Source organism: Dermacentor silvarum, chromosome 7 (genome assembly GCF_013339745.2).
Source record: "Dermacentor silvarum isolate Dsil-2018 chromosome 7, BIME_Dsil_1.4, whole genome shotgun sequence".
In the NCBI taxonomy this organism is placed as follows: domain Eukaryota; kingdom Metazoa; phylum Arthropoda; class Arachnida; order Ixodida; family Ixodidae; genus Dermacentor; species Dermacentor silvarum.
In genome coordinates this window covers 136,032,740-136,057,076 of record NC_051160.1, presented here as the reverse complement: position 1 = coordinate 136,057,076, position 24,337 = coordinate 136,032,740, and the positions used below count along the sequence as shown (strand labels likewise).

Genomic DNA, 24,337 nt, shown 5'->3' with positions numbered 1-24,337 from the left:
AACCAGCAGAGTGCATTGTGGCTGGAAAGTGCTGTGAACAGTCGGCCAAATTGATAAGGTCAAAATTTTGCAACTACCCATACAAGAGCGAAGCACTCACGTTCTGTAATTGAGTAATTTCGTTCCGATGGGGGCAGCAGCCTGATGGCGTAAGCGATGACGCAGTTTGCTCCACGTTGTCGTTGGGCCAAGGCTGCGCCTATCCCATAAGGACTGGCCTCAGTGCAGACTTTAATTTGAGCTGAGTAGTTGAAGTGGGCCAAAATTGGAGGCGTTGTGAGGAGTGTGGCTAACTGGTAGAAAGCCCCGGCTTGTGCAGGATTCCATGTAAAAGGGGCGTCTTATTTAAGAATATGTGGGGGTGGTTTTGCAATCACTGGTTAATTCTTCACGAACCAGCAGAAATAGAAGCACAGTCCCACAAAGCTGCGAACATCTTTGGCAGACTTGGGCACACGGAAGTCTTTCACGGCTCGAATTCTTTCTCGGTCAGGTTGTACATCGGAAGCGTCCACAATATGGCCAAGGATCCTAATGCGGTGACCACCAAAATGGCACTTCAATGAGTTCAGCTAAAGTGCGGCACAGCGGAGCACGTTAATAACTGCTGAGGGGCGTTCGAGGTGTCTGCGAAACGAAGGCGAAAACACAATCACGTCGTCTAAATAGCACAAGCATGTATACCACTTGCACCCATTAAGTAGACAGTCCATCATTTGCTCGAATGTGGATGGGGCATTACACAGACCTGAAGACATGACCCTGAACTGGTAAAGCCCATCAGGAGTGCCAAAATCAGTTTTCTCTTCGTGCATTAGTGTCCAGATCAATCTGCCAATATCGAGATCGAATGTCAATAGAAGAGAAGTAAGCGGCACCACACAGACAATCAAGGGCATTCAGTCAATTTGTGGTAACGGGTAAGCGTCTCTCTTGGTAATGGCGTTCAGGTGGCGATAGTGCACACAGAAGTGCTACGATCCATATTTCTCTTTTAGATAAAACAACAAGGGATGCCCAGAGACTGCAGGATGGCTCGATAATGTCCTGCGCAAGCACCTTGTTGACTTCCTGCTGACCCGCCATGGTTGCTTATAGATCTATGGTGTTGGGCTGCTAAATGCTAGCTCGCGGGATCGAATCCCGTACACAGCGGCCGCATTTCGAGGGAAGTGAAATGTAAAACGCCCGTGTACTTACATTTAGTTGCACGTTAAAGAACCCCACGTGGTCCAAATTATTCCGTACTCCCCTACCACGGCGTGCATCATAATTAGATCGTGGATAATGCTTCGATCAAGACGCAGATACTCGATAGGGGCGCCGGTGAACAGGGCTGGCATCGCCTGTGTGTGTGCGATGCACGACAAACGGTGTCTGGCCCAAAGGCCCATTACCGAAGTGTAAAATACCGCGGTGTGACTCCAGAATACGTCTATGGGCTTTTGTGTGCTCAGGTGGAACGTCATTGGTGATCATGCGGTTAATTTTGCGGCTGCCACAAGTTGTAGACGTTGCAGTGCCCTTCCGAAGACATGTAGCATCCAGCGCAAAAGCTTGTACCTGAAAGTCTTGCAGTGGGCAAAGATGGGCTACGAAAGGCCCCTGTGAAAGGACTTGCTTGATCAAGCCAAAATTACCAAGTTGAAGGCAGGTTCTGTTTGCCGTAATGCTCAGGACTGTGTAGGGTGCAGCGACGCCGTGCGTGAGCAGGGCGTCAGAAGAGACGGCCCGTAGTAGTCGCCACCTGGAACAGCTGACGAACATAACAGTTTGGCGTAGGTTACGTATATAGATGGTAGGTAAACAAGATCTCTGTAATGTAATCGAGACGGAGTAGGTTGGTCACTGGGTTCATAGATGCGAGGAAGTTCAAGGCGGAAAACACCGGCAGAGCAATCAATCAGAGCGAAATGGGCAAAAATAAAATCAAGTCTAAGTATGAGGTCATGCAGGCACTGCGCAAGGACCGTAGAAATAACTACCGCCTGGTGACCAGCAACGGTAACCCGAGCTGTGCACCTTCCAAAACAGTGACCGTCGCTTCGTCAGCGACGCGTACGACTCGGGTGGTGGGAGTTGGAAGGATCTTTTTCATGCGAAAACTGGCACTCATGAAAGAGACTTGCACCGCAGTATCAACCATAGCTCGGACAGGGACGCCGTTGACGTGAACATCAAGAATGTTGCGGTGGGCACGTAAGGGCAACAGAGGATATTGGGTCAATACCCACAGTGTAGCTTCACCTCCAGAAGCTGCGTAGTCTAGTTGTCTGGCAAAAAGCGATGGCTAAAGTAGGGCGAAACAGAGCGGCGGCGAGTCGATGAACGAGATGGACAGCGGTGCGGCGGAGGCGACAGGGTGTAGCGGTTACCTTCCTCAGGGACATTGGGTGCAGAGGATTCGGTGCGGGTCGGATAGCGGCTTGCAGTACGGAAGAGACAAGGGTAAGTAAGAAATAGGATGTGGGACTGAGAGGGGCACTGGCTGCGGCAATAGCGAGCAATGTGTTCAGCTCAGCTGCAATGGAAACAGAAAGGCTTATCGTCGATTGTTCTGCATTCTGAGGGGTTTATGGAACGATGAAGGGCGTACGGTCCACAACGAGGCCTGTCCGCTTATGCTACGGCGGCATCAGGAGAGTTCATGGCGCAGACAGCAGATACTAGACCAAGGTTCGTATTTCCTGGCGAACAACGGCCTGGATCAATGAAACAGCCGCCGTCGAGGTCTCGGATACAGTGCGTTTATAAGAAGCCGGATATGCGGCCTCGAGTTCTCGGCGGACGATGCGCATCACGTCGTCTGACAGAGATGGCTGACAAGGAGGTGCCTCGCAGCGCGACGTTGCAGCGGTATTAGGTAGACGATCGAACGGAAGCGAGATGCGCCGGAATTTCCCTTGCTCGAGACAACGGCACTCTTTGATGACACTGTCGACGGTGGTCATGTTGGTGAAGACGAGCAGATTGAACGCGTCGTCTGCGATACCCTTCAAAACGTGGGCGATCGTGTCAGCCTCGGACGTCTGGGTACGCACCGCCAGTTGTTCCTTGGCGGCAAGCTGTCGACCAAACCGGTTGCCGAAAATTTCGTGGAGCTGCTGCTTGAACGTGTCCCAGCTGGTGATATCGTCCTGGTGGGTCCGAGACTAGACGCAGCGGGTTTCACCGAGGTAAACTATGACGTTGGCCACCATTACAGCTGGATCCCAGCCATTCTGTTAGCTGACACGCTCTTAGCGTGCCTTAGCGTACAGCCACCCTGGCTGTACGAACAACTAAAGTGACCAACCTCTGTACGGGCGTACCCTCTCGGCGTACAGCACGATGCCGTCCGCAGACAGGAGGCTCTGCAGTGTTGACGAGTTCGGCTGACCATTCACCTTGATCTGGAATTCAAAGACAAATCAGCTCTCGAGCAACGCTCCTTCCATTTGCGACACATATATTATGTAAAGGGAGAGAAGTCACCCTTGCTTCATGCCTCTTTCCACAGCATGGAAAGAGGCATGACTGTACACACAACTAAAGTGGGCAACCTTCGTACGGGCGTACCCTCTGACTGAGCAGCACGATGCAGTCCGCAGACAGCAGGCCCGGCAGTGTTCAAGAGCTAGGCTGACCATCCACCTTGATCTGGAACTCCCAGACAAATGCATTATCGAGCAGCGCGCCCTCCCTATGCGACACATATACTATGTAACGGGAGAGAGGTCACTCTTATTCAATGCCTCTGTGTGCGCCACTCCTCGCTGTACAAACAGCTAAAATGACCAACCTTTGTATGGGCTGTACACTCTCGGCGAGCATCACGATGCCGTCAGCAAACATCAGGCTCGGCAGTGTTCAAGAGCTCGGCTGACCACCTACCTTGATGTGGAATTCCCAGACAAATCTCCCGTGGAGTAGCGTGCCTTGCATCTGCGATATAACGATTATGTAAAGGGAGAGAAGTCGCCCTCGCTTCATGCCAGAACTTCTGAACACTGCCCGGCCTGCGATTTGTGGACAGCATCATACTGCTCGTCGAGAATGTAGAGCACGTACACCGGTTGGTCACTTTAGCTCTCTGTACAGCCACCTCTAGCTGTACAGACAGCTGAAGTGTGTGGACACCAATTCTTTATTTCCGTCAGAGCGCCGTTATTTCTGGTCCATGTCCTAATCCAGCTTTTGGTTACCTGCGCAAAGAGGCGATGCAACACGCTGGTGATGTTGAGCGGTCTTTTAGTCCTCTAGTAGTCCCGTGCTCGCGGCGATTTTGCGCAGAAAACGAAGGCGTATGCATTACCAGTCAACTTGCATTGGGTCACCACGTAGGACACCTGTAAATATATCGGCGAGGCACTCTCGGGTTCCTTTGATCAGCCATTTGTGCAGTCTCGCAGAAATATTGGCCAATCCTAGGCTGCACGGTCCCCTACGGCGCAAGGGTTCATTCAAACGCTCCGAGTATTTGGCTATTATTAATTCGATGATCTCCTGCATGACTTCTTGAAGCTGGAAGAATGCGAGGCCTCATGGCATTAGGCGGCGGGCTGTCTCTGACAGCCTTGCGACTGTGCCTGTTTGCTGCCGTGCACACTTCGAACAAAATGTGCACCTCCGTGGACCACCATCCCTTGCAAAGCCCTCTACCGCGTGATTTCATGGGCATTTCGTACCCCCTTCTGGATAATCCGGCTCGAGATGTTCTCGTGAAGAGTTCCACGAATTTCGTCTAGGGTGATGCCTGTACAATGAAATGTTTCCATGAATCTCATGATCCGGAATATCGTCCATTATTTCGTAAAATATATTGCTTTCGATGCCTATGGCAAACTGCAATGCCACGAGAAACCCTATCGCTAGGAATTAGTTTATATGCGGGAGGAATTATTTCATTTTCAGGTAACCAGGTCTCTAGTATAACTACGATGTAAGGGTGATGAACCAAAAAATTGCTTAAAGAAGGTAAACTTTATTCAGGATGCTACGAGTATTCAGGGATAGGACTCGGTGTTTTAAAATTTACTTTTCAGTCTTGGTTACGGGTGTTAGTTTTACTGCTTGTGTTTATCGAACACCAATTTAGTCTTACCATACAATCCAGCACTTGATCCCTAACGAAAGCTTTGCCATTGCTATTTAGCTTATCGTAGACAAGCGACATATTGGACGCGGTTGCCATCCTGTCCTTTGAACGCGCCCTTGATTTCTGGATTGGAGTTCCTTGAATGCGGCTGCTTCTGAGCAACACGCCTCTCATGTTCACCAAGTCCAAAGAATGTCTGAACATATGGAAAGGCTGTGAGTTGAAATGTTTATAGTAAGCTTCGTTATAAGCCTGGAGCGAGTGTGTCATCTTTTGTCTAATGAGTGCACCGTGTACACATATCAAAGGTTATGTCGCGCCTACCCATCTGATTCTTGCAATTGGCGAAGGTACGCAATAATGCAGCTGACTATCTCTTCCGTCGGTTTAATTAGCGGACTCAATGGCAGTCATCTGGCCATAGAAACGCTCAAAATCGTTTGTTGTGGAATAAGTTGTAAATATTTACACTGTTCGTCAGCTACTCACATGCAACCTTGCACGTAGAATCAATTCCACAGCTGGGAAGTATTGGTCTACGGATGCACTGCTAACATGGTGAAGGGTTTTATCATTTGCTTGAATGATTTTTGTTTATTGTATTGGAAGTATTCGCTCTAAAATATACGTGCAGGTTCTGGTCGTTCAAGGAGACATTAATTCGGATGACGACATCGCCGCTATTGTGAAAAAAACTGCGGATCACTTCGGGAAAATTGATATTTTGGTAAGTTGCACACAATCATCCTTCACGCAAGCAACCATCACTATGCGAATGAACATCGAAGTCCCGCGTAATATTTTGCAAGTTAGCATTTCGGCCTCATGTTCCGGGCAGTTCTTCACCAAGTAAATTTTTCATGTGTGTAATGTACTGTGGTGGCTACAAGGCAGGCAATTTTTAGGATTATACTGGTGTCAGTCACAACCTGTGTGGCTTGGTTTAACCTAAATGGCGTAAATTATTTCACCAAAAATAGTAGACCTCTTCAATTTATTTCCGGGCCACATGAGCACGACACTAGCCCAAAAAACAAATCAACGACACCTAAGCACAAAAGGAAAGCACTGATTGGTCACTGGACTTGTCTTGCCAAATATGGAGAAAATTGGAATGAGCATCACGCAACATTATTGAAGCCAGAGAGAGTGGGCTGATCACTCGATAATACTATGGTAAATTTTAGCGTCTTCCACAGGATGCGCTATCCATGCTCAGTGCGCGCTCTTCCGTAATGACAATGGCTGCAACAGCAACTTGGGACTGCCGCAAGAGGTCGTTGCAATGAAGACTGTGATTGTCTACGTTGCAATAAACCGCTTAAGTTGCGCAACCATATGGTGTGAAATTTTGCGCAGAGTGGTGGCAATGCACGCGAGCCAGTGAACATCAAGCAAAAACTGCTGGGAACCAAGCATGGTGGGCCTAGTCCGCCGAGCGCAGTGTCGAATGTTGGGCCGGCGTATTTATGAAAAAAAAGCTATTTTACACCAAGTTTCGTTACTGGGGATGTGCCACTCCTCAGTTTAATTTAAAAATAACATAACATATTATAAATAAAGACATGGCTACGCCATTACTCACGCACAATTTACACAATAGACAAGAATAATCGGTACCCAACAGATGCAGATTTTACTTCCCATATTAAATGGAGATTATCAACACATAAATGTCACCTGCCTACAGCACGAAACATTTCTGAAGAGTGGGAAATGTACATAAAAGAATTAGGGAAAAGCTATTATTATTGTTCGGCGACTTCAACAGGCGTCATACAAAATGGGGATACCCGACAAGTAAGACCCGTGGGAATGAACTGGTGAACATTGCGGCAGACAACCACCTTGTGTTAGCAAACAACAATTAGCAGCCCACGTGAGAAAAAAACTCTGTAGAGAGGGACCCTTACCCAGACCTCCCGTGCACCAGGACAGGCCTAGAGTCAGGATGTTTGAACAAGTGGAAGAACCTTAGAAGCGAACACTATATCATCATCATCATCATCAGCCTATATTTATGTCCACTGCAGGCCGAAGGCCTCTCCCTGCGATCTCCAATTACCCCTGTATTGCGCTAGCGTATTCGAACTTGCGCCGGCGAATTTCCTAACTTCATCATACCCCCTGGTTTTCTGCCGTCCTCGACTGCGCTTCCCTTCTCTTGGTATCCATTCTGTAACCCTAATGGTCCATCGGTTATCCATCCTACGCATTACATGGCCTGGCCAGCTCCATTTCTTCCGCTTAATATCAACTAGAATATCGTCTATCCCCGTTTGTTCTCTTATCCACAGCGCTCTCTTCCTGTCTCTTAACGTTACTCCTAAGATTTTTCGTTCCATCGCTCTTTGTGCGGTCCCTAACTTGTTCTCGAGCTTCTTTGTTAACCTCCAAGTTTCTGCCCCATATGTTAGCACCGGGAGAGTGCAATGATTGTACACTTTTTTTTTCAATGACATTGGTAAGCTCCCAATCAGGATTTGGCAATGCCTGCCGTATGCACTCCAACCCAATTTTATTCTTCTGTAAATTTTTTTCTCATGATCAGGGTCCCCTGTGAGTAATTGACCAAGATAAACGTACTCCTTTACAGACTATAGAGGCTGACTGGCGATCCTGAATTCTTGTTCCCTTGCCAGGCTATTGAACATTATTTTTTTCATCTGCATATTCATCTGCATATAATAGAGTTTAAAATCGCAGCACCGAACATCAAAAATAAGCAGGACTTCATACGACGTGCACATCATCTATAAGAGACTGAGAAATGCTCATCAGGGAAGTACAACGCGGGGAAACAGCGGATGTTGTAGAGTGGGTCGAAGATATTACAGAAGCACGAAAAATAAACACGAGCAAATCAGACAGTTGAACATGCACACATAGACAAACGCGTGCATTCGGTATAGAAGAACGCGTATGTTGGTATGTCAAAAATAGAATGCACAAAAACTGAATGAACCACTATACAAGCGAATCAACCAACTAACGGATGAAGCCCAGCGCAGGACTACTCATATGTCCTAGCAAACATCAGCTGGAGAATGACATGTGAGGAAGCTGCAAACTCAATGCACAAGAAATATCGATTGACGCTATTCAGGAGACTTCTGGGTGAACCACCCAAAGTACATTATTCAGCGGAAATACAACTAATCGAAGCAATTACCGAAAGGAGAACTTGAAGAGCACACAGCTGACCACATCCGGCCCACATCAAGAAAAGTACCACAACGAGATCTAGAAATAGAAAACAGAACACGACTATCCGATGGACAGGGAGTTCACAATGAACGAACAAATGCCTTGGAATGCATGCGCACGAACGTGGAACCAATTGCAGATGAAGATTACCAATTGAGTGTTAGCAAACCTATCTCATTACAAAAATAGTAAACATGCTTAACTACATAAACGACATGTGGAAAACGGGGGTAACACTACCTAGAGAGAAACATGCAGTTCTCATACATACACGAAAACCTCGGAAAGACCCAAGAAAAATAACAAACTAGTGGAAAAGTAGTGGAAACGCTGGTCTTAGATATGTCAGCTGGCCCCAGGAAAAAATAACAAAACTCCAACCCTATAGTCACAGGGTTAAAACCATACATGTAGATTCAAGACGCCATGTTAATGACATACAATGAAGTCCTCAAAGAAGACAGCACTAGCCAGTTAAGGCCACCGGTGGGTGTCGACATTCAAAACGCGTTTTTTTATTGTCAAACAAACACATTGTAGTAATAAACGGAATACTAAAGGTAAACTCTCGCAAAAGGACAACAACATACATAAAATAATTGCCATACAAAACTACAAAAACCGTCATTGTTAGCGGAGACGAATCTGCGAAGCGATATTTTCCGCGGGGAGCCCCCAAGGGTCTATACCATATCCAATACTGTTCTCTCTATCACACTTCAACAGTCACAGCCACACTTCAACTATTAAAATACCTATGGTATAGAATATATTGGAATGATATAACACTATGGGCACACACGCGCTCCCCATCGGAAGTTGAAGACATACTACAAAAGATATAGAAAGGAAATATGACTTTCACGTCACGTAGCGAAACCAGATTACACCGTAGTCAAAAATCAAAACAAGAAAGTCGCATTTTCACCCAAGAGGTGAAGCATTGATTGCGGTAGAAATACACAGCTATTTGAAATAAGCTTAGTAGTTTTATTGGCCGTATGTATTTCTAAACATTCGCTTACTAACGAATTTACCAAACATGGTATCATGCGCGCACCGGCAAACATAAACATTTTGCTCTAGATGGCCGCGGATACTGGCTGTCAAAACGCTGGCGTGAGGAAGGGCGACGGCAGCGTGCGAATTGACCTTCGTGCTACCTCTCTCTTCAACGCGAAGTAGCGAGAACAAAGCGCACACAAAGCTATCAACCCTTGTCAAGATAGGCCCAAGCTGCCGCCACCGGAGTAAAACACGATCGAATGCTGTAAAACGCTTCATGCGGCAACCGGGCTCCTTTCTCGTGCTTCTACCTGGACTCGGTGTGCCATCCAGTGGCACTGTCGGGAAGTTCGTGCCTGGCGCCCGAGACGACAAGCCTGGCGCGCCGGCGCCTTCGAACGCTGATAATTGTTTCCTCGCTTGCTGCACAATCAGTGCCACATACTCAGTGAACCAAGTTGCTGAGAGGTTCATTGAAGAGCGGCAGATACCCAGTGCATTCATTGGTCAGCTCGCTGAAGGTTTGGCATGAAAGGCGTTCATTGAGAGCACCACATACCCAGTGCATTGGTGGCGAAGCGTGCTATTGCGTCGGGTTCCTGTGAGGTCGATTCGATTCCGCTCAGCATCGGAGAAACTTAGGGGATATTTATCGTCATTGTAGAGTAGTAAATTACCAGTTACCCAAGTTGTCGTCAAGGACGTTTATTTAGGAGCGGCCCACAGCTACTAGCAAATACCCAGTGAACCATGTTGGCAGCACAGCGGTTCACTGAAGACAGGCACAGACCTAATCGCACGTACCCAGGCTCCAAGTCGGCGTCAGAGCTTTTTGAAAAAGCGGTGTCTAGTTAGTGCATGTGCAGTGACCCTTGTCGGTGTAAAGGAGGTTCGTACAAAAGCGTTGCGATTATACACATTGGCACATACTCAGTGAACGAAGTTCGTCAGATATCTGGTTTTGAAGCATGTTACCCGATCACAGCAGTCCGATGCGCTAACCATTCCACCACGGACGACACTGTGTCACCCAGGTAGGCGAGAAGACGGTTAGATGCAAACAGACAAGCATCACAGATACATAGATACATAGATACAAATACAAACAGACATATCAATTATATTGTGCCAACATCATGGTCATTTTAGAGCAGGAACGTCTCTGCATTTCGCCTGAAGACAGCCGCACAGGTTCACGAGTGGCTTAAAGAAGTCGAGATGCTTCCTGTGTCCTTGAGAAAATTTTGAAAAATAGCAAACCTCTTCATCTTAACATCCCAGCTAGGTGTAATTCGCTTGCACTGGAGGATCTCATTTGTTCCGCTCCCGCCAGGTACACAGCCCCTAGAAAGTGCGTAATGTTTCCTAACAATGCTAACGCTATAATAAACGACATTGACAGCAAACATTAGGTGAATAGCACACAGAGCACAATTACACTTCCGGCACCGCGATAACCGCTAAGTAGAAAGGAGGGCGTCATATGGAGACAAGTACAAACATACTACCGACAGAGTACATACATCTCATACATGGCAAAGAAGCTACCCTCGTGCGACAGGGCCGGATGGTACTCAGACACCCTGCATACGCTGTGGAATTGCCCATACACTAAAGGCAAATTAACAGAAACTTAAGGAAATACAACATTACAACCAAGGACCCTCGAGGAGTGGGTGACCGAATCATCGGCAACAGCGTTACGGCAATGACAGAACTCTCCGCTTTAGTCAACCATGCAGAAGCAGCCGAAAATATACAAGGACCAACTTAAACAGGCCACTTCCATAGGACATATTACGACATCCTTTGAAACCCACACGGGGGGCCGAAATTAATAAATAATTCTCCTGACTCAGCAACCGCATGAAGTGTCAAGCTATCGCAGTAGGTGTTTGCTTACGGTGCTCGCTAGCTGCATGTTCAGCGTGAAGACCACACCAGGCGCAATGATCAAGTGGTTGCCGAGTTGAACATTGAGTGGAGTTGGTTATTTATGATCACTTTTGGCGCCAGTGGTGTCGCAGCGACCGCACGCGTAATCACTCTTTATTTATGTCATTTGCAAGCTACACATAAATGTGGAAAAAATATTTCGCAGGACATAGACTTTTAAAAACACAGAATTGTTGGAGGAGGAAACAGCCTTTTCTTCTGAAATGACGCCCTTAATATTAAAATATAAAACCATGAATAATATTGTTCTCTAATTAGCAAGGTATTTAATACAGAAAATAATCCTGGTGGCGCAAGCAGACTGATGATCGAACTCTGTAGGTCATATAATCGTGTCTGGCACCTATTTTGGAACAGCTTGGCTGACGTTAGCTGGAACACCCTGCATCGTCATGATGCGGCTCCATCGCATATTTTTCTAACCAAACGCGACTCTTCTTTATCATAAAATATTCAGGTCCAGTATAACAAAATTGTAATGTATTTCAGCAGTGAAAATTGGAGTAGAGCATGACGTAAAGCCTTTTTGAATGATATAAGCTAATTTATTCACTCTAACCACTGTATGGATATATAGGTCAATAACGCCGGGATGGCCAAGGTTGCACCTCTAGAAGGAGTTCATCTGGATGAATTTGACGAGGTTCACAACACAAACCTACGCTCTGCCTTTAACATGACTCAGCAGGTCCTTCCGTATCTCAAGAAAACCAAAGGTTGGTATTACATTAAATCACCTTCAAGGGATTGCTGGATGCCATGTTGCTAAATATTGTGCAAGACAACTATGAAGGCTCATAGCCTCTAACAATGATTGCTAAGCAAAATGAACTATGAGGAAATGAATTAAGGCGCAAATAGTAATTGCCACAAGACATTTGCAAATGAAGGAATGACAATGAGTAGATAAGTTGCACCTAGTGAGCTTCTAGTTGACCTAGTTGCACCTAGTGAGTTCTAAATTTTAGCTGGACATAAATGTCTCGATTGTACATTAGGCTCAAATATAAAGAAAAAGCATGAAACGCCTGCACATGCAGATATGACAGATGTAAGCCTAGAATACTATTTACCAGTTCACAAGATCAATTTGGAGTTATATAACGTATTATAACTGTATGCATGCACTGGAAAATATACTCAGAAAGTACAGAAATGCTTAGTACAGTGTGCTTAGTTTGAGTAACAAAACTAAAAAAAAGACGACAGACTGATGTCGTTAGGTCAGTAAATAAGCAAGCGAAGTATTCTTACCATGTCCTGAAGGCAAATAAAAACAAAGTTCAAAATTATATAATCAATTTTGGTACAATCATCAAAACCTGCCGGATATTTTTCTTTCCCTTTGTGACTTTTCAGAATTTTCTGTTAAGTACCTGGTAGTTCACATTACGGCTAATTAAGCTTGATCGCTGCCGTGGAATACATCATTTGCAATGGTAGCTCAATATTTGGTTATTGACGTCGTGCATTTTCTACTGAGCCATCTGTTAAGAAGCTCTTACTTTAGAAGACATTATACGTTTTAATGTATAGCATGCTGCACTCAATATAAGTCACCATTCATGAAAATCTAGCGACATTTATTCAACTTGTCCAGAATAGGTCCAATTTATATTCTCTAATTACAACACAACCACCACTGCACTTGTTATAAAGGCTACTCTCACGATTTCACCTATAGCATCTCGATAAAATCTTTCTCAACACCATCCCAAGAATTAAAATCCCCATGGTTTTCTACACCACTAGCATTTCCTTCGTGCGCTGCACAGCCCTATCGAAGAGGCCCGATGGATACTATGTAACACAGGATCCCATATAAAAACCCGCAAGTACCTATACGTCATTTGGAATTTTGAGATATGGGAGTTGTGTGATATGTTGGTTTTTCCATTGCGAAAAGTAGGTATCCCTTCATACAACGCCGGCTTTTTCCTTAATTTTGCTTCGTACATCACAGCAAGTGGCGCGATCCTCTCGGTGACGTTATCCGTGTTAGTGATAATGGCAATTTGGTGAAGGTTTAGCTAACATTATAATAATTAGAGTTCATTTACATAACTGGAATACAGTGACCAGTTTCTGTAAATTTGTTTTTGATAAAAAACCCGCTACAATTTGTATTACAAGTCAAACAGCGCTGATGGTATAATGAATGAAAATATAAATATGCTCATCGTTAGTTCACTAATGTGACTGTTCGGACGTGTTGGTAAGAAATGGAAGAACTTTATGCGCACAAGACGATGATAGAGAAGAGGCTAAGACACACGAGCGCAGACTTAGAACACTGTTTCATTTCAATCAAGCAACCTCATATATAGCAAGAACTGTGACACATAACGTGTGCGCCGCCCTCAGAAAATGCCTATCCTTACGCAAGAAAGATAGAAAGGGCGATAGATGCTTTTGACACACAGGTGTCACCAAACCTGTCAATCAATTCCGCTTCGATGATCTCGCGGTACCCGTGATTACGCGTGCAATTTCTACAGTGCATATCAAGAAACCCCTCTCTCATTTCTACCACATTGTAGCGGTGCTCCCGGAGCCTGTCGTTAAGACACCGACCGCTCTGACCAAGATAATTGGTCCCACATTTCAAAGGCAGATTGTAAATGATACCTTCCGCACAGTCAACGAACTTTGACTGATGTCTCTTTTTTGCAGAGAAACTCTTTGGGGGTACACGTCCTGGTCAATCTGCACACAGATTGCAGTTTATCGGGAGCAGAAAAAGAAACTCTTTTACATTGGCCCACTGATGGCTTTCAGTCGATGCGATATGCCGTGGCTGTACGGAATAACAGCAATTTTACTGTATTTTCCGGAAGACTGAAAATTATTAGTTGTTTGCGGTGACTTGCGCTTCAAGAGGTCTTCAGAAACACTGACGAGGACATGCGTGGGGTACCCGGCGTTCCTGATACTAAATATCTGTTCAGGGAAGCTAGTAAAAAGGCGCTTTGCGAAGGTATGCCTGTCCAATTTTTTATGCAAGTCTTTCCCAGAGCTCATGACCGACAGCTTCTCTGAACACACACATCCTTACTTCGTATAGTAATTTGTAAACATAGCCATATTAACTAAATTAAGAAGCATGGTGTCACGCGTGCACAAGGACACGTGAACGAATCTCACTTGATGATTTTGGGAATGCGCCGTAAAAACGCTCGAGTGAGTAAGCGCGGTTGCAGCAGTGAGCGAATTGACCTTCGTGTTGCTGCTCACATCACCATGAACTGACCCACGAGAACACAGCGCAGGGCGGATTCGGTCCCCGCCGCTGATGGCTTTCAAGATACAGCTGCCTGGGCGGGCGCACGTGGCGTAGAACGCCCCCCCCCCCTCCCTACCCTCCTCCCGGAGCGTTGCGCGCTACTAGAAGACGGCGCTCTTCCTTCCTGCTTCCCTCGCTTGCGTGCGCGAGATTGAGCCACGATCACCGACTAACCCGCGCACAACTGCTGATAACGTCGCTAGAGCGATGCCGACGTCACAAGAAAACGAGGCACAGACATCGGTCGGTACACAATGATATTTATTATTTCGCCATCCACTCCGGAGCCACGGAGCACCGCCGGAGCTCAGCAGGCTACTGTGGATTCAATTTTGGCGACGCGACTTTTTAACGCGAAAGCGTTTCTTGGCTAGGTTGGCGAAAGCGCGCACCTGACTGGCGTTCGCAAAATCTGTGGCCGGAAAGCACGTGACCTCTCCCACCGGAACTGACACCGCACCAACGCGCGTTGCACTCCGCTGCAGCGACCACCTGCAGCCGTGGTGTAGGAGGGTAGAATCCCCGCAGCAGAAGGGGGCGCCCCTACTCGAAGGGCAGATGGAAAGCGGCTTGGAATAGTCGCCGCGGTGAATGACGTAGTTTCTACAAAAGGAGCGCGCCTTCACCCGCAGTCTGCATGCTTCAGCTTCTGTGCAGATACTGTCGCAGCAGCATAGACAATGATTCTGCAACAAGTAGCGGCAGTAAGTCTGACGGCGAGGTTTTACGCTTAGTGTCGACATCGGCAGATGACTCGTCAAAGAATCGCTCCGTCGACGAGGAGGACTCATGGGCCGAGCGTAAATTTAAATGTGTACACTCTACACCCAATTCACCAACTACGAATAAGCAAGCAAAAAATTTGGAGGATCCCTGAGCATATTATTATGGGATGAGAACGCAAAAGCGCGTGTTTTAACTAGGTTGTTATTACGGAAGGGTGCTGCAATGTGATGTTGCCTCATTCTTTGTAATACAACTCGACAACACCACTTTGCAGCACCCTTCCGTAGCAACAACCTAGCCAAAAGAATCGCTTTCGCGTTCTATTCCCATAAGATTATACTTGCGGATCCTTCAACGTTTTTCTACACACCCTGTCGACGCACGCACGTTTGGTCAGAACCTAGCCATATACAGCTTCAACACGCGTTCGGGTATAGCGGCTTCGCTTGCGCTTCGTTAATGGAGCCAAATGTTTCTGACGCGAAAAGATAAGCTACCTCGAAAAGCCTCATTCCTTGCTCAAGGTAATTTTTCAGTATAGTCTGCATATCTATTAACCAATTTGGACAATCTTATTTTCGATGATACTGTTGTGATTCACTTTAAAATTACCTCATATATTATAGGTTAACATCCGTTTCGACACCTGTGCCAAAGAACTTTATACATAAACCGATATATATCCGCCGCCGAATATTGTTGTCCTACGCGTCGTCGTCGCCCATTGTCGAGAACTGATGGCGACTCGATGGCAACTACCTCTGATGCCAGCCCCCTATCTCCTGCGCTCTTACTTGAATATATTGGACATTTCTTTATGCTGTCATTCCCTTCGCTGTTGGTTTGCTCTTGAGTTGCTTGGTTTGCTGTTGAGCTGTTGCTTCTTTTGGCACGGTTGAGTTCTGGTATTCGGTCTAAGTTTCTGATACCGCACTTCAATGTACGCAAGCCCTGTGCTATTCAACAGTAGCTGTCTTTCTGTTTTTGCTCGGAAGCCACAGACATCGCAGACTTCCCAAACGTACATATTACGAGAAAACAGAAGATTGACAATGAACGTACGTATATGAATCAAGCGACATGACGTCATATCGCGTCGCATTGTTTCAAAACAAATTATATCCGCCGAAGCTGTTTGACCTAGAAAAATAAACAGAATTTGCGGGAATGCAATGCCGGCAGAATAAAGCAGGCCGCTGTCAGTAAGCATCGGCTACCATTAACGTTTGTTCACTAGGCTGTAGAATTCCCTCTCAACCGAAGGAAGCGGTTCGCGTCGCTAACATTATTAGGATTTCGACTGCCACATAAATATATTGCTAGCTATTTTGTTGATACTAATTTAGTATTTATGTTGCGTTGCCTTCTGCACAGGAAGCATTGTTAACGTCTCGAGCTCGACATCTTTCCGACCAGTAAGTACACCAAGTTTTTTTTCTTTTCGCCAAGGGGACTATGGAAAGCACATATTATAGTGTTCTGAGCTGTTCAATACAATTTTAGTCGGTTGGATACATGGGTCGTTCCTTTCCTGCCTTTCAACATGGCGACATAACCTCATAGGCGGCAAGTAGCATAGGGCCAAGCCAGGCCCATTGTTCCAAATACGAGGAATCACGAAAACGAGGAAACAAGTGAAATTTTTGAGAAAGCACAACCACGACCCAGAATTGGCCAATGTATGGCACTCAGGTCAGGGCCAGTCATGTCCCGCAATATATTATACCGGTGACAACAGAATACAGGCTCTACTAACTAAACAAAGTATTGGCGTATATCGCTCTCTTTTGTCCTCATTGACATACTTTCAGATATTGCAGCAATAGCACTTATTTCCTCCTAACTCATTCACTTATGGTGTAAAGGTAAGATAATATTTAGATCATCAATAAAAATGCGTGTATGTAAGGTTTTAGTATCAGAATAAACGTTTCTATGGAACATGTGTTTTCAGTAGACTTCATGTACGACATAGAAAAATGCAGGTATAATACACTTGTTCGAGCACCCAGGATGAGTATGTATGCTTTGGTGTGATTTATGAAGCCCGGTTTTAAAAGGAATATTTTTTCAAGAGCATTTTAATGCCACGTGTAATGCCACACACACGGTTAGCTCGAAGAAAAATTGAATTTTCTGGCGAAGGCGAAGATCGATGAAACTGGTATATGCAATGTGGCTATTGTGCAACGTGGAGCATAAATGTATGATGTCGCTGTGGCAGCATGCATTACAATTTGCGCTTTGCTTCAAAGAACAATTCTCGCTGCTCTCGGTTCATCGCCAGCATTTTACGGTGCCTGGCTTCGCTTTATACGTCAAGCATCCCCTCGATTCTTGAACGCTACACTGCACTGGATGCGCAGCATTGTGTTCTATACTGAAGAATCTCCTCCGATGTGCGCCATTTTTTTAGCTTGTTCTTTTCTCTTGAGATGATTTTGCACACATCCCATGTGAGGGAACAGTAGCACTGACTCCTGCCAGGCGCATGTTTATAGTGCATAAAACGGGGAGCATCCACAGACTGATCGCCTGCCAGACCTTCTCCTACTTCACGACGGAACACGTTTCTTCTTTCTTTTCTCCCTTACCACTGCTGGACTGACCTAGGCGCGCGAGAAGTGCGTGCGCAGCACGCTCTCTCTGAGAAGCCTCTCCAGCGGCCATTGCTCCCAGGTATCAGCAAGTGTTCTGCCCCTCTCAAACACCGGAAGTCAGCTGTTGTAGAGTCTGCCTAGAGGGTGTCGGTTGTCCTCTAAACTCTGCGAAATTCGCTGCACACAAGTACTGGCACACAGAAACTGGATACAAAGTATCTGCGCGAGGTCCTCTTTGTCGATGAGTTGGGCACCGACCTCGTTTTAGCAGCCGGACTATATCGTTTCAGGCGACGTGGCATTCAGCATTGAGGGCAGTAAAGTTAAGCTCCCCTCCACGAACTTATGCGCTTCACCGACTGAGTCATAGAGAGGTGAGCCTTCCAACAGGAAGACCCTTCCTAGCGTTCTCCAACAACATAGAGCCTTATTTGCTGGCAACAATGCACAACGTCCCGGTTTGGACTTGCTTGAGTACCGCATTCGGCTAGAAAGCCACTCATCTATATGCGTACCAATGCGGCGATACGATGAACGCGAATGGGCTGTCATTGCCGAACAAGCACGTAGGATGCTAGGTGCGGGCATGATTAGACCGTCGGGTAGTCGTTGACACATTGCGGCTTTGTGTTGACGCAGACAGCTTAACGAGCGTACTACAGCAGACTCCAACAAACTGCCCCGTATGGGGGATGCCATTGATACAGTGTAGAATGCAATATTATTTTCGTCTTTAGACCTGCGAACTGAATCAATGTCGCTGAAGAAGACAAGATTAAAAGCGCGTTCCTTGCACCATCAGCGCTTCACGAGTTGAACTGTATGCCATTCTGCTTGCGAATAACTACCAGGAGTGTACAGCATGCTATGAAGACGGTCATAGGCCGGCCTAAAAATCACGGCTGGGTTGCGTACCTGAATAACATCTTAGTTGGGCGCACAACATAATAACAACATCTCCGGAAGATGGACGAAGCTCTTGGATGGCTCTACAATACTGGATTTCAACTAAACCGTGAGAAATGGTAATTTAGACTTGTAGACATCTTGTATCTGAATTACAACGTCTCCGAGAGAGTAATCGAGCCTCTCCCTGAAAGGATATCAGCCACTACAAACATTCCTGCTCTAACGTGCATTAAACAGCTGCAGTCGTTTGGGGGCATCTCGTCTTACCTGCAAAATCTGCTAACAACGTGTCGATATCTGCTGCCCTACTGATATGCTCTTTAAAGGAGCGCAGTTTAAATGGGGCACAACGGCAACAAAGTGGGCCTGCTGGTATACCATAGGAAAGGATTTTGAAGGCGTGCCAAATATACAAGAAAGGACAGAGCGCTAACGTCCAACAAACAGCTACTATTCACTTTTTTAGGAAGTCATTCTCTTTATCAGTCAAATGCACTCATGAAGTACTCACACAGTTTGATCCGAGTCCTAAAATCACATTGGCTTCCATGATTTCACGAGTCAGCCGGCCACCACCCTTACCGACGATAGTACAAGCATCAAAGGAAGGCTTGCATCCGCAGCTGGTACAATGAAGCGGCAGCCAACCATGACGTCCATTTTTTACATTATTTTCGTGCTCACTGAGGCGATCACTGAGGCAGCGACCCGATCATTGAGGCAGCTTACCACACGAAAGTGGTATCTTGTAAACAGTTGCAAGATACAGCTCATGAACTGGGGCGCTATAACGTAACATGATTCCAAACTGTTTTGATTCCAATTTCTTCAATCAGCCTCCACGATTGGTCAAAACATTTTCTGGCCACTCCCAGCTTCGCCTGTCTGTCACGCGACGCCACGAAAACCGCGATAGCTCCCCATCTGATATAACGTGTACACACTGATTATTTATGATTAAACCGCACAAAAGAAAAATAATCATTTCTGATTCGACGCCTTTTCACCATTAGTCCTCTGCTATTAGTGCAATGTTTTCTGGCTACGCCCATTTCGTCTTTCTGTCACGCGACCTCACAAAACCGCTAAAACTCACCACGTCAAAGTGACGTGTATGCGAAAAAAAAATGCATTAATATGCCGAACAAAACTGAGAAATATTCTGAATAGCGGCAGACTGCCCCGTTACGAAAGGAATAGATGGCTGCTCGCCGATCGCTCGGGCCCTCGCTACTCGCACCTGCCGGTGAGCATGTATTTATTTGCGCATGATAAACCTTTTTGCGTGGCAGTAAAACGTTATCGAGCTCTTTCGGCATGCATACGACATCGCTCTGCCAACTCTTCCTTGCTGAGTATCCGTTTTAGCGGCATTCTTATCCTTCCGTTGCATGCCGCCGTGATTTTCGACCAGCCACCGCAAGCTAAGTAAGGTGAAGCGGATCAATCGGAGAAGCCGGCACCACCCTCTTCATGCGGTTATCTATTTTCACGGTGCTGGCTCGGCCCCATCGAAACCCTCTCCACTAGAGCGGGCTCCTCGCCTCTTGTCAGCCAATTAAACAATGTTATTGGTTTTGAAAGCGAACCAAAGTGACCGCCTATAAACGAGGAGAGTGTTTGGGTTGTTCAGACAGCGCTGCGGGTCACCGCCCGATGCTTGCGTGGGTGGTTACGTAAATTTGACGTCAGGAGTTTAGAATCAAAACAGTTTGGAATCATTTTGCGTTATAGCGCCCCAGAACTCTGTTTTTAGGGACGCAGCTCTCAGGCGCCCGCTTCTTCGGCGAGCGAACAAGCACAGCGAAAGATGAAAGTGAACGCGGAGAGCAGTGGTGAATGAAAGAAGCGAGGAGGAAGGCGGAGACGAAGGTGGAACTTCTTTCATTTTTCGTCATCCGGTTCTACTTTGTAGAAGCTATGCTTGGTCACTTTTATTCTTCGCACTCCAACTACTTAGGTGTTGTAACTATTTGAGCCAGTTAGGAATTGGTGGAGCTATTCACCCACTGCATCCTTCTCTCCGTACATTCCTAGGGAATTAGGACTTCGGAAATGCGTGCGTCTTGAAAACCTGTACACCTGCACTTCTATTACTTTTCTTCGGACACCCCTCAGGATACGCCCACGCCGATGTTGTATATTGTCACAGTTTCTTTCCAATATTACCTTGTGTTGTGCCATGCACCCTCATCACATTTTTGTTGCAAACTAGTTATTGCCCAACGTTGCAGAAATAAAGGTATGAAGCAGGCTGTTACGCAAGTTAAACCATGTTTTGATAAAGGCCGCTCCCCGGTCAAAATGGCGAAACAAATCTGTTGTGTGTTCCACCGTGAAATTCTTCAAATATTATAACCATAGCCACCAACTCTGACTTGTTCGACAACAACAACAATACGTTATACATATATATATATATATATATATATATATATCTTGTTACGGGAATAACGTTTATTTAGGTAGTATTGCTATATCCAAAGTTTGGACAAGCAGCGGCGACCGATGCAAGGCTGTCACGCGCCTCTGGCCACTTCGTCGCCGTCGTCTTCGTCCGACCGACAGTAGCAGCCCCTTCACTGTCTCGTGGCACTACCCCCCCCCGGGGCGAGAGCGCCGACCCGGTGCTTGCTACGACGAACCAGAGGGTTCAGTTACGTACGGCTTAAGTCTCGCAACGTGCACGATAGCAGAGGGCGGGAGCGTAGACGGCGCTGGCGCGGTGACTGGCTCGATCTCATAAGTAACGTCGGTGACTTGACGTAGCACCCTGTAAGGACCATCGTAGCGGGACAATAGCTTTTCGGAGAGGACCGATGCGGTGGGACGGAGACCACAGTAGCATGAGGGCGCCTGGAGAGTAAGAAACGTCTCTGTGGCGACTATAATACAGGGCTTTTTGGGAAGCCTGAGGAGACACTGTGAGCCGTTCACGAGCGATCTGGCGAGCTGTGTCGGCGCGCGCTATGGCGTCGCGAACGTACGTGGTGGTCGAGCTTACAGGAAGTAGAGTATCGAGAGGCAGAGAAGGTTCGCGTCCATACAGGAGATAAAACGGGGAGTAGCCAGTAGTGTCGTGTCGGGACGAGTTGTAGGCGAAAGTAACGTACGGCAAAGTAGCGTCCCAATCGCGGTGATCGGCGGAGACGTACATTGAAAGCATATCGGTCAGAGTTCGGTTCAGGCGCTCTGTGAGTCCATTCGTTTGCGGGTGATAAGCAGTTGTGAGCTGGTATAGCAGGAACGAAGGATGTCATCGATGACGCGAGACAAAAAGTATCGGCCTTGATCGGTCAGAAGCTGTCGAGGAGCACCATGATGCAGGATGATGTCATGAAGGAGAAAGTCGGCGATATCCGTAGCGCAGCTGGTCGGGAGGGCACGGGTAATGTCGTATCGCGTCGCGTAGTCAGTCGCGACGGCGACCCACTTGTTGCCTGATGTCGAGGTTGGAAAGGGGCCAAGAAGGTCGAGCCCAACACGAAAGAACGGTTCGGCGGGAATGTCTATAGGATGAAGCAGACCGGCAGGTAACATAGCTGGCCTCTTGCGGCGCTGGCATTTGTCGCAGCTAGCGACATATCGTTGGACGGAGCGATAGAGACCAGGCCAGAAGAAACGGCGCCTGACGCGATCATAAGTGCGGGTGACACCAAGGTGACCAGCAGTGGGCTCATCGTGAAGCTGGCGAAGGACATCTGACTGCAGATGGGCAGGCACGACAAGGAGGCGTTCAGGGCCCTCAGGATGCATATTATGGCGGTATAAGGTGCCGTCCTGAAGGAAGAACAAGTGGAGTGAAGGGTCGGGTGTGGCGGAGTTGAGACGGTCGATGATAGACCGTAAAGCAGAGTCGCGGCGTTGTTCTTCCCGTATATTAACGAGGTCAGAGATAGACAAGACGCAGGTGTCGGTGTCTTGCTCGGTGACGTCAGGGGAATCCACGGGATGCCATGAGAGGCAGTCGGTATCTTGATGAAGCTGACCGGACTTGTGCACCACTGAAAACGAGTATTCTTGGAGGCGCAGAGCCCAACGACAAAGGCGGCCTGTAGGGTCTTTGAGCGAAGAAAGCCAACATAGAGCATGATGATCAGTTAGGACGGTAAAGGTGCGGCCAAACAGGTAGGGACGAAATATGGCGACAGCCCAGACAAGTGCAAGACACTCTCGTTGCGTGATGGAGTAATTCTTCTCCAGTGCCGACAGGAGGCGGCTAGCGTACGCGATAACATAGTCGTGGCCGCGCTGACGCTGAGCGAGGACGGCACCGATTCCATGGCCGCTGGCATCTGTGCGAAGTTCCGTCGGTGCAGTCGGATCAAAATGCGCTAAAATAGGGGAAGTCGTGAGGGCATCTATAAGCGCCGAAAAGGCAGCAGCTTGGGGGTGAGTCCCATGTAAAAGCAACGTCTTTTTTGAGGAGCGCAGTAAGGGGACGGGAAATGTCGGCGCAATTACGAATAAAACGTCGGAAATAAGAGCACAATCCTATAAAACTGCGGACGTCTTTGGCCGAACAAGGTACAGGAAAATGCTTCAGGGCGCGAACATTTTCAGGATCGGGCTGGACACCTGACGCTTTGACGAGATGGCCAAGTACGGTTATTTCACGGCGTCCGAAACGGCATTTTTAGGCGTTCAGTTGGAGACCGGAATTGCGGAATACCTCGAGAATGGCGGAGAGGCGCTGAAGATGGCTGTCAAATGTTGGCGAAAAAACAATGACATCTTCAAGGTAGCACAAGCAGGTTGATCATTTCAAGCCACGAAGAAGCGAATCCAACATGCGCTCGAATGTGGCCGGCGCATTGCAAAGGCCGAAAGGCATCACTTTAAAGTGATAGAGGCCATCGGGAGTTACGAATGCGGTTTTTTCGCGGTCCAGTGGGTCAACAGCAATCTGCCAATAACCTGTGCGAAGGTCAATAGACGAGAAATATTGGGCACCGTGAAGACAGTCGAGTGCGTCGTCGATACGGGGCAAGGGATAGACGTCCTTTTTCGTGATCTTGTTGAGGTGTCGATAATCAACACAAAATCGCCAGGTGTTATCCGTTTTCTTGACCAGCACAACAGGAGCGGCCCAAGGACTCGAGGACGGTTCGATGATGTTCTTGGCCAGCATTTTATCGACTTCCTTTTGGATTATGGCGCGCTCCGCAGCGGAAACGCGATAAGGGCGCCGGTGAACCGGTTGAGCATCACCGGTGTGGATGGAGTGCTGAACAACTGTTGTCTGGCCTAAAGGGCGATTTTCGAGATCAAAGATATCGAAATACGACAGCAAGACCCGGCGAAGATCTTCTGCTTGCTTATGCGGGAGGTCGGCTGATATCATTTTCTCGAAATTGGCACATAGCGACGATATGGCTGTGAGAGAGCCGCAAAGAGTTCGAGGGGCGTCGACGGCTAACGCAGAAATCGCGCATTCCTGCAACGACGACACGGTGGCAAGCGCGATACCAGCAGGTAGCACGTGGGTAGAAAGACCAAAGTTCAAAAGCGGCAGGCAGGTTTTGTTGTCGCGTACGGTAACCACAGTTTGCGGGAGAACGACAGAGTGCATCA

The 24,337-nt window shown here is 47.2% G+C and overlaps 1 protein-coding gene across 2 annotated transcripts in view; it reads left to right on the top strand.

The window, feature by feature from the left end:
- LOC119458471 (3-oxoacyl-[acyl-carrier-protein] reductase FabG) overlaps positions 1 to 24,337 on the top strand; it is a 463,543-nt gene that overhangs the window by 12,720 nt on the left and 426,486 nt on the right. Inside the window, exons 3-4 of one of the 2 annotated variants that reach the window (XM_049671242.1) lie at positions 5,712 to 5,804; positions 11,823 to 11,961. The exons of the other annotated variant lie outside the window; for it this stretch is intronic. Coding sequence (XP_049527199.1) covers positions 5,712 to 5,804; positions 11,823 to 11,961 — 232 coding nt within the window. The remainder of the gene's footprint in view (positions 1 to 5,711; positions 5,805 to 11,822; positions 11,962 to 24,337) is intronic. 2 annotated transcript variants of the gene reach the window in all.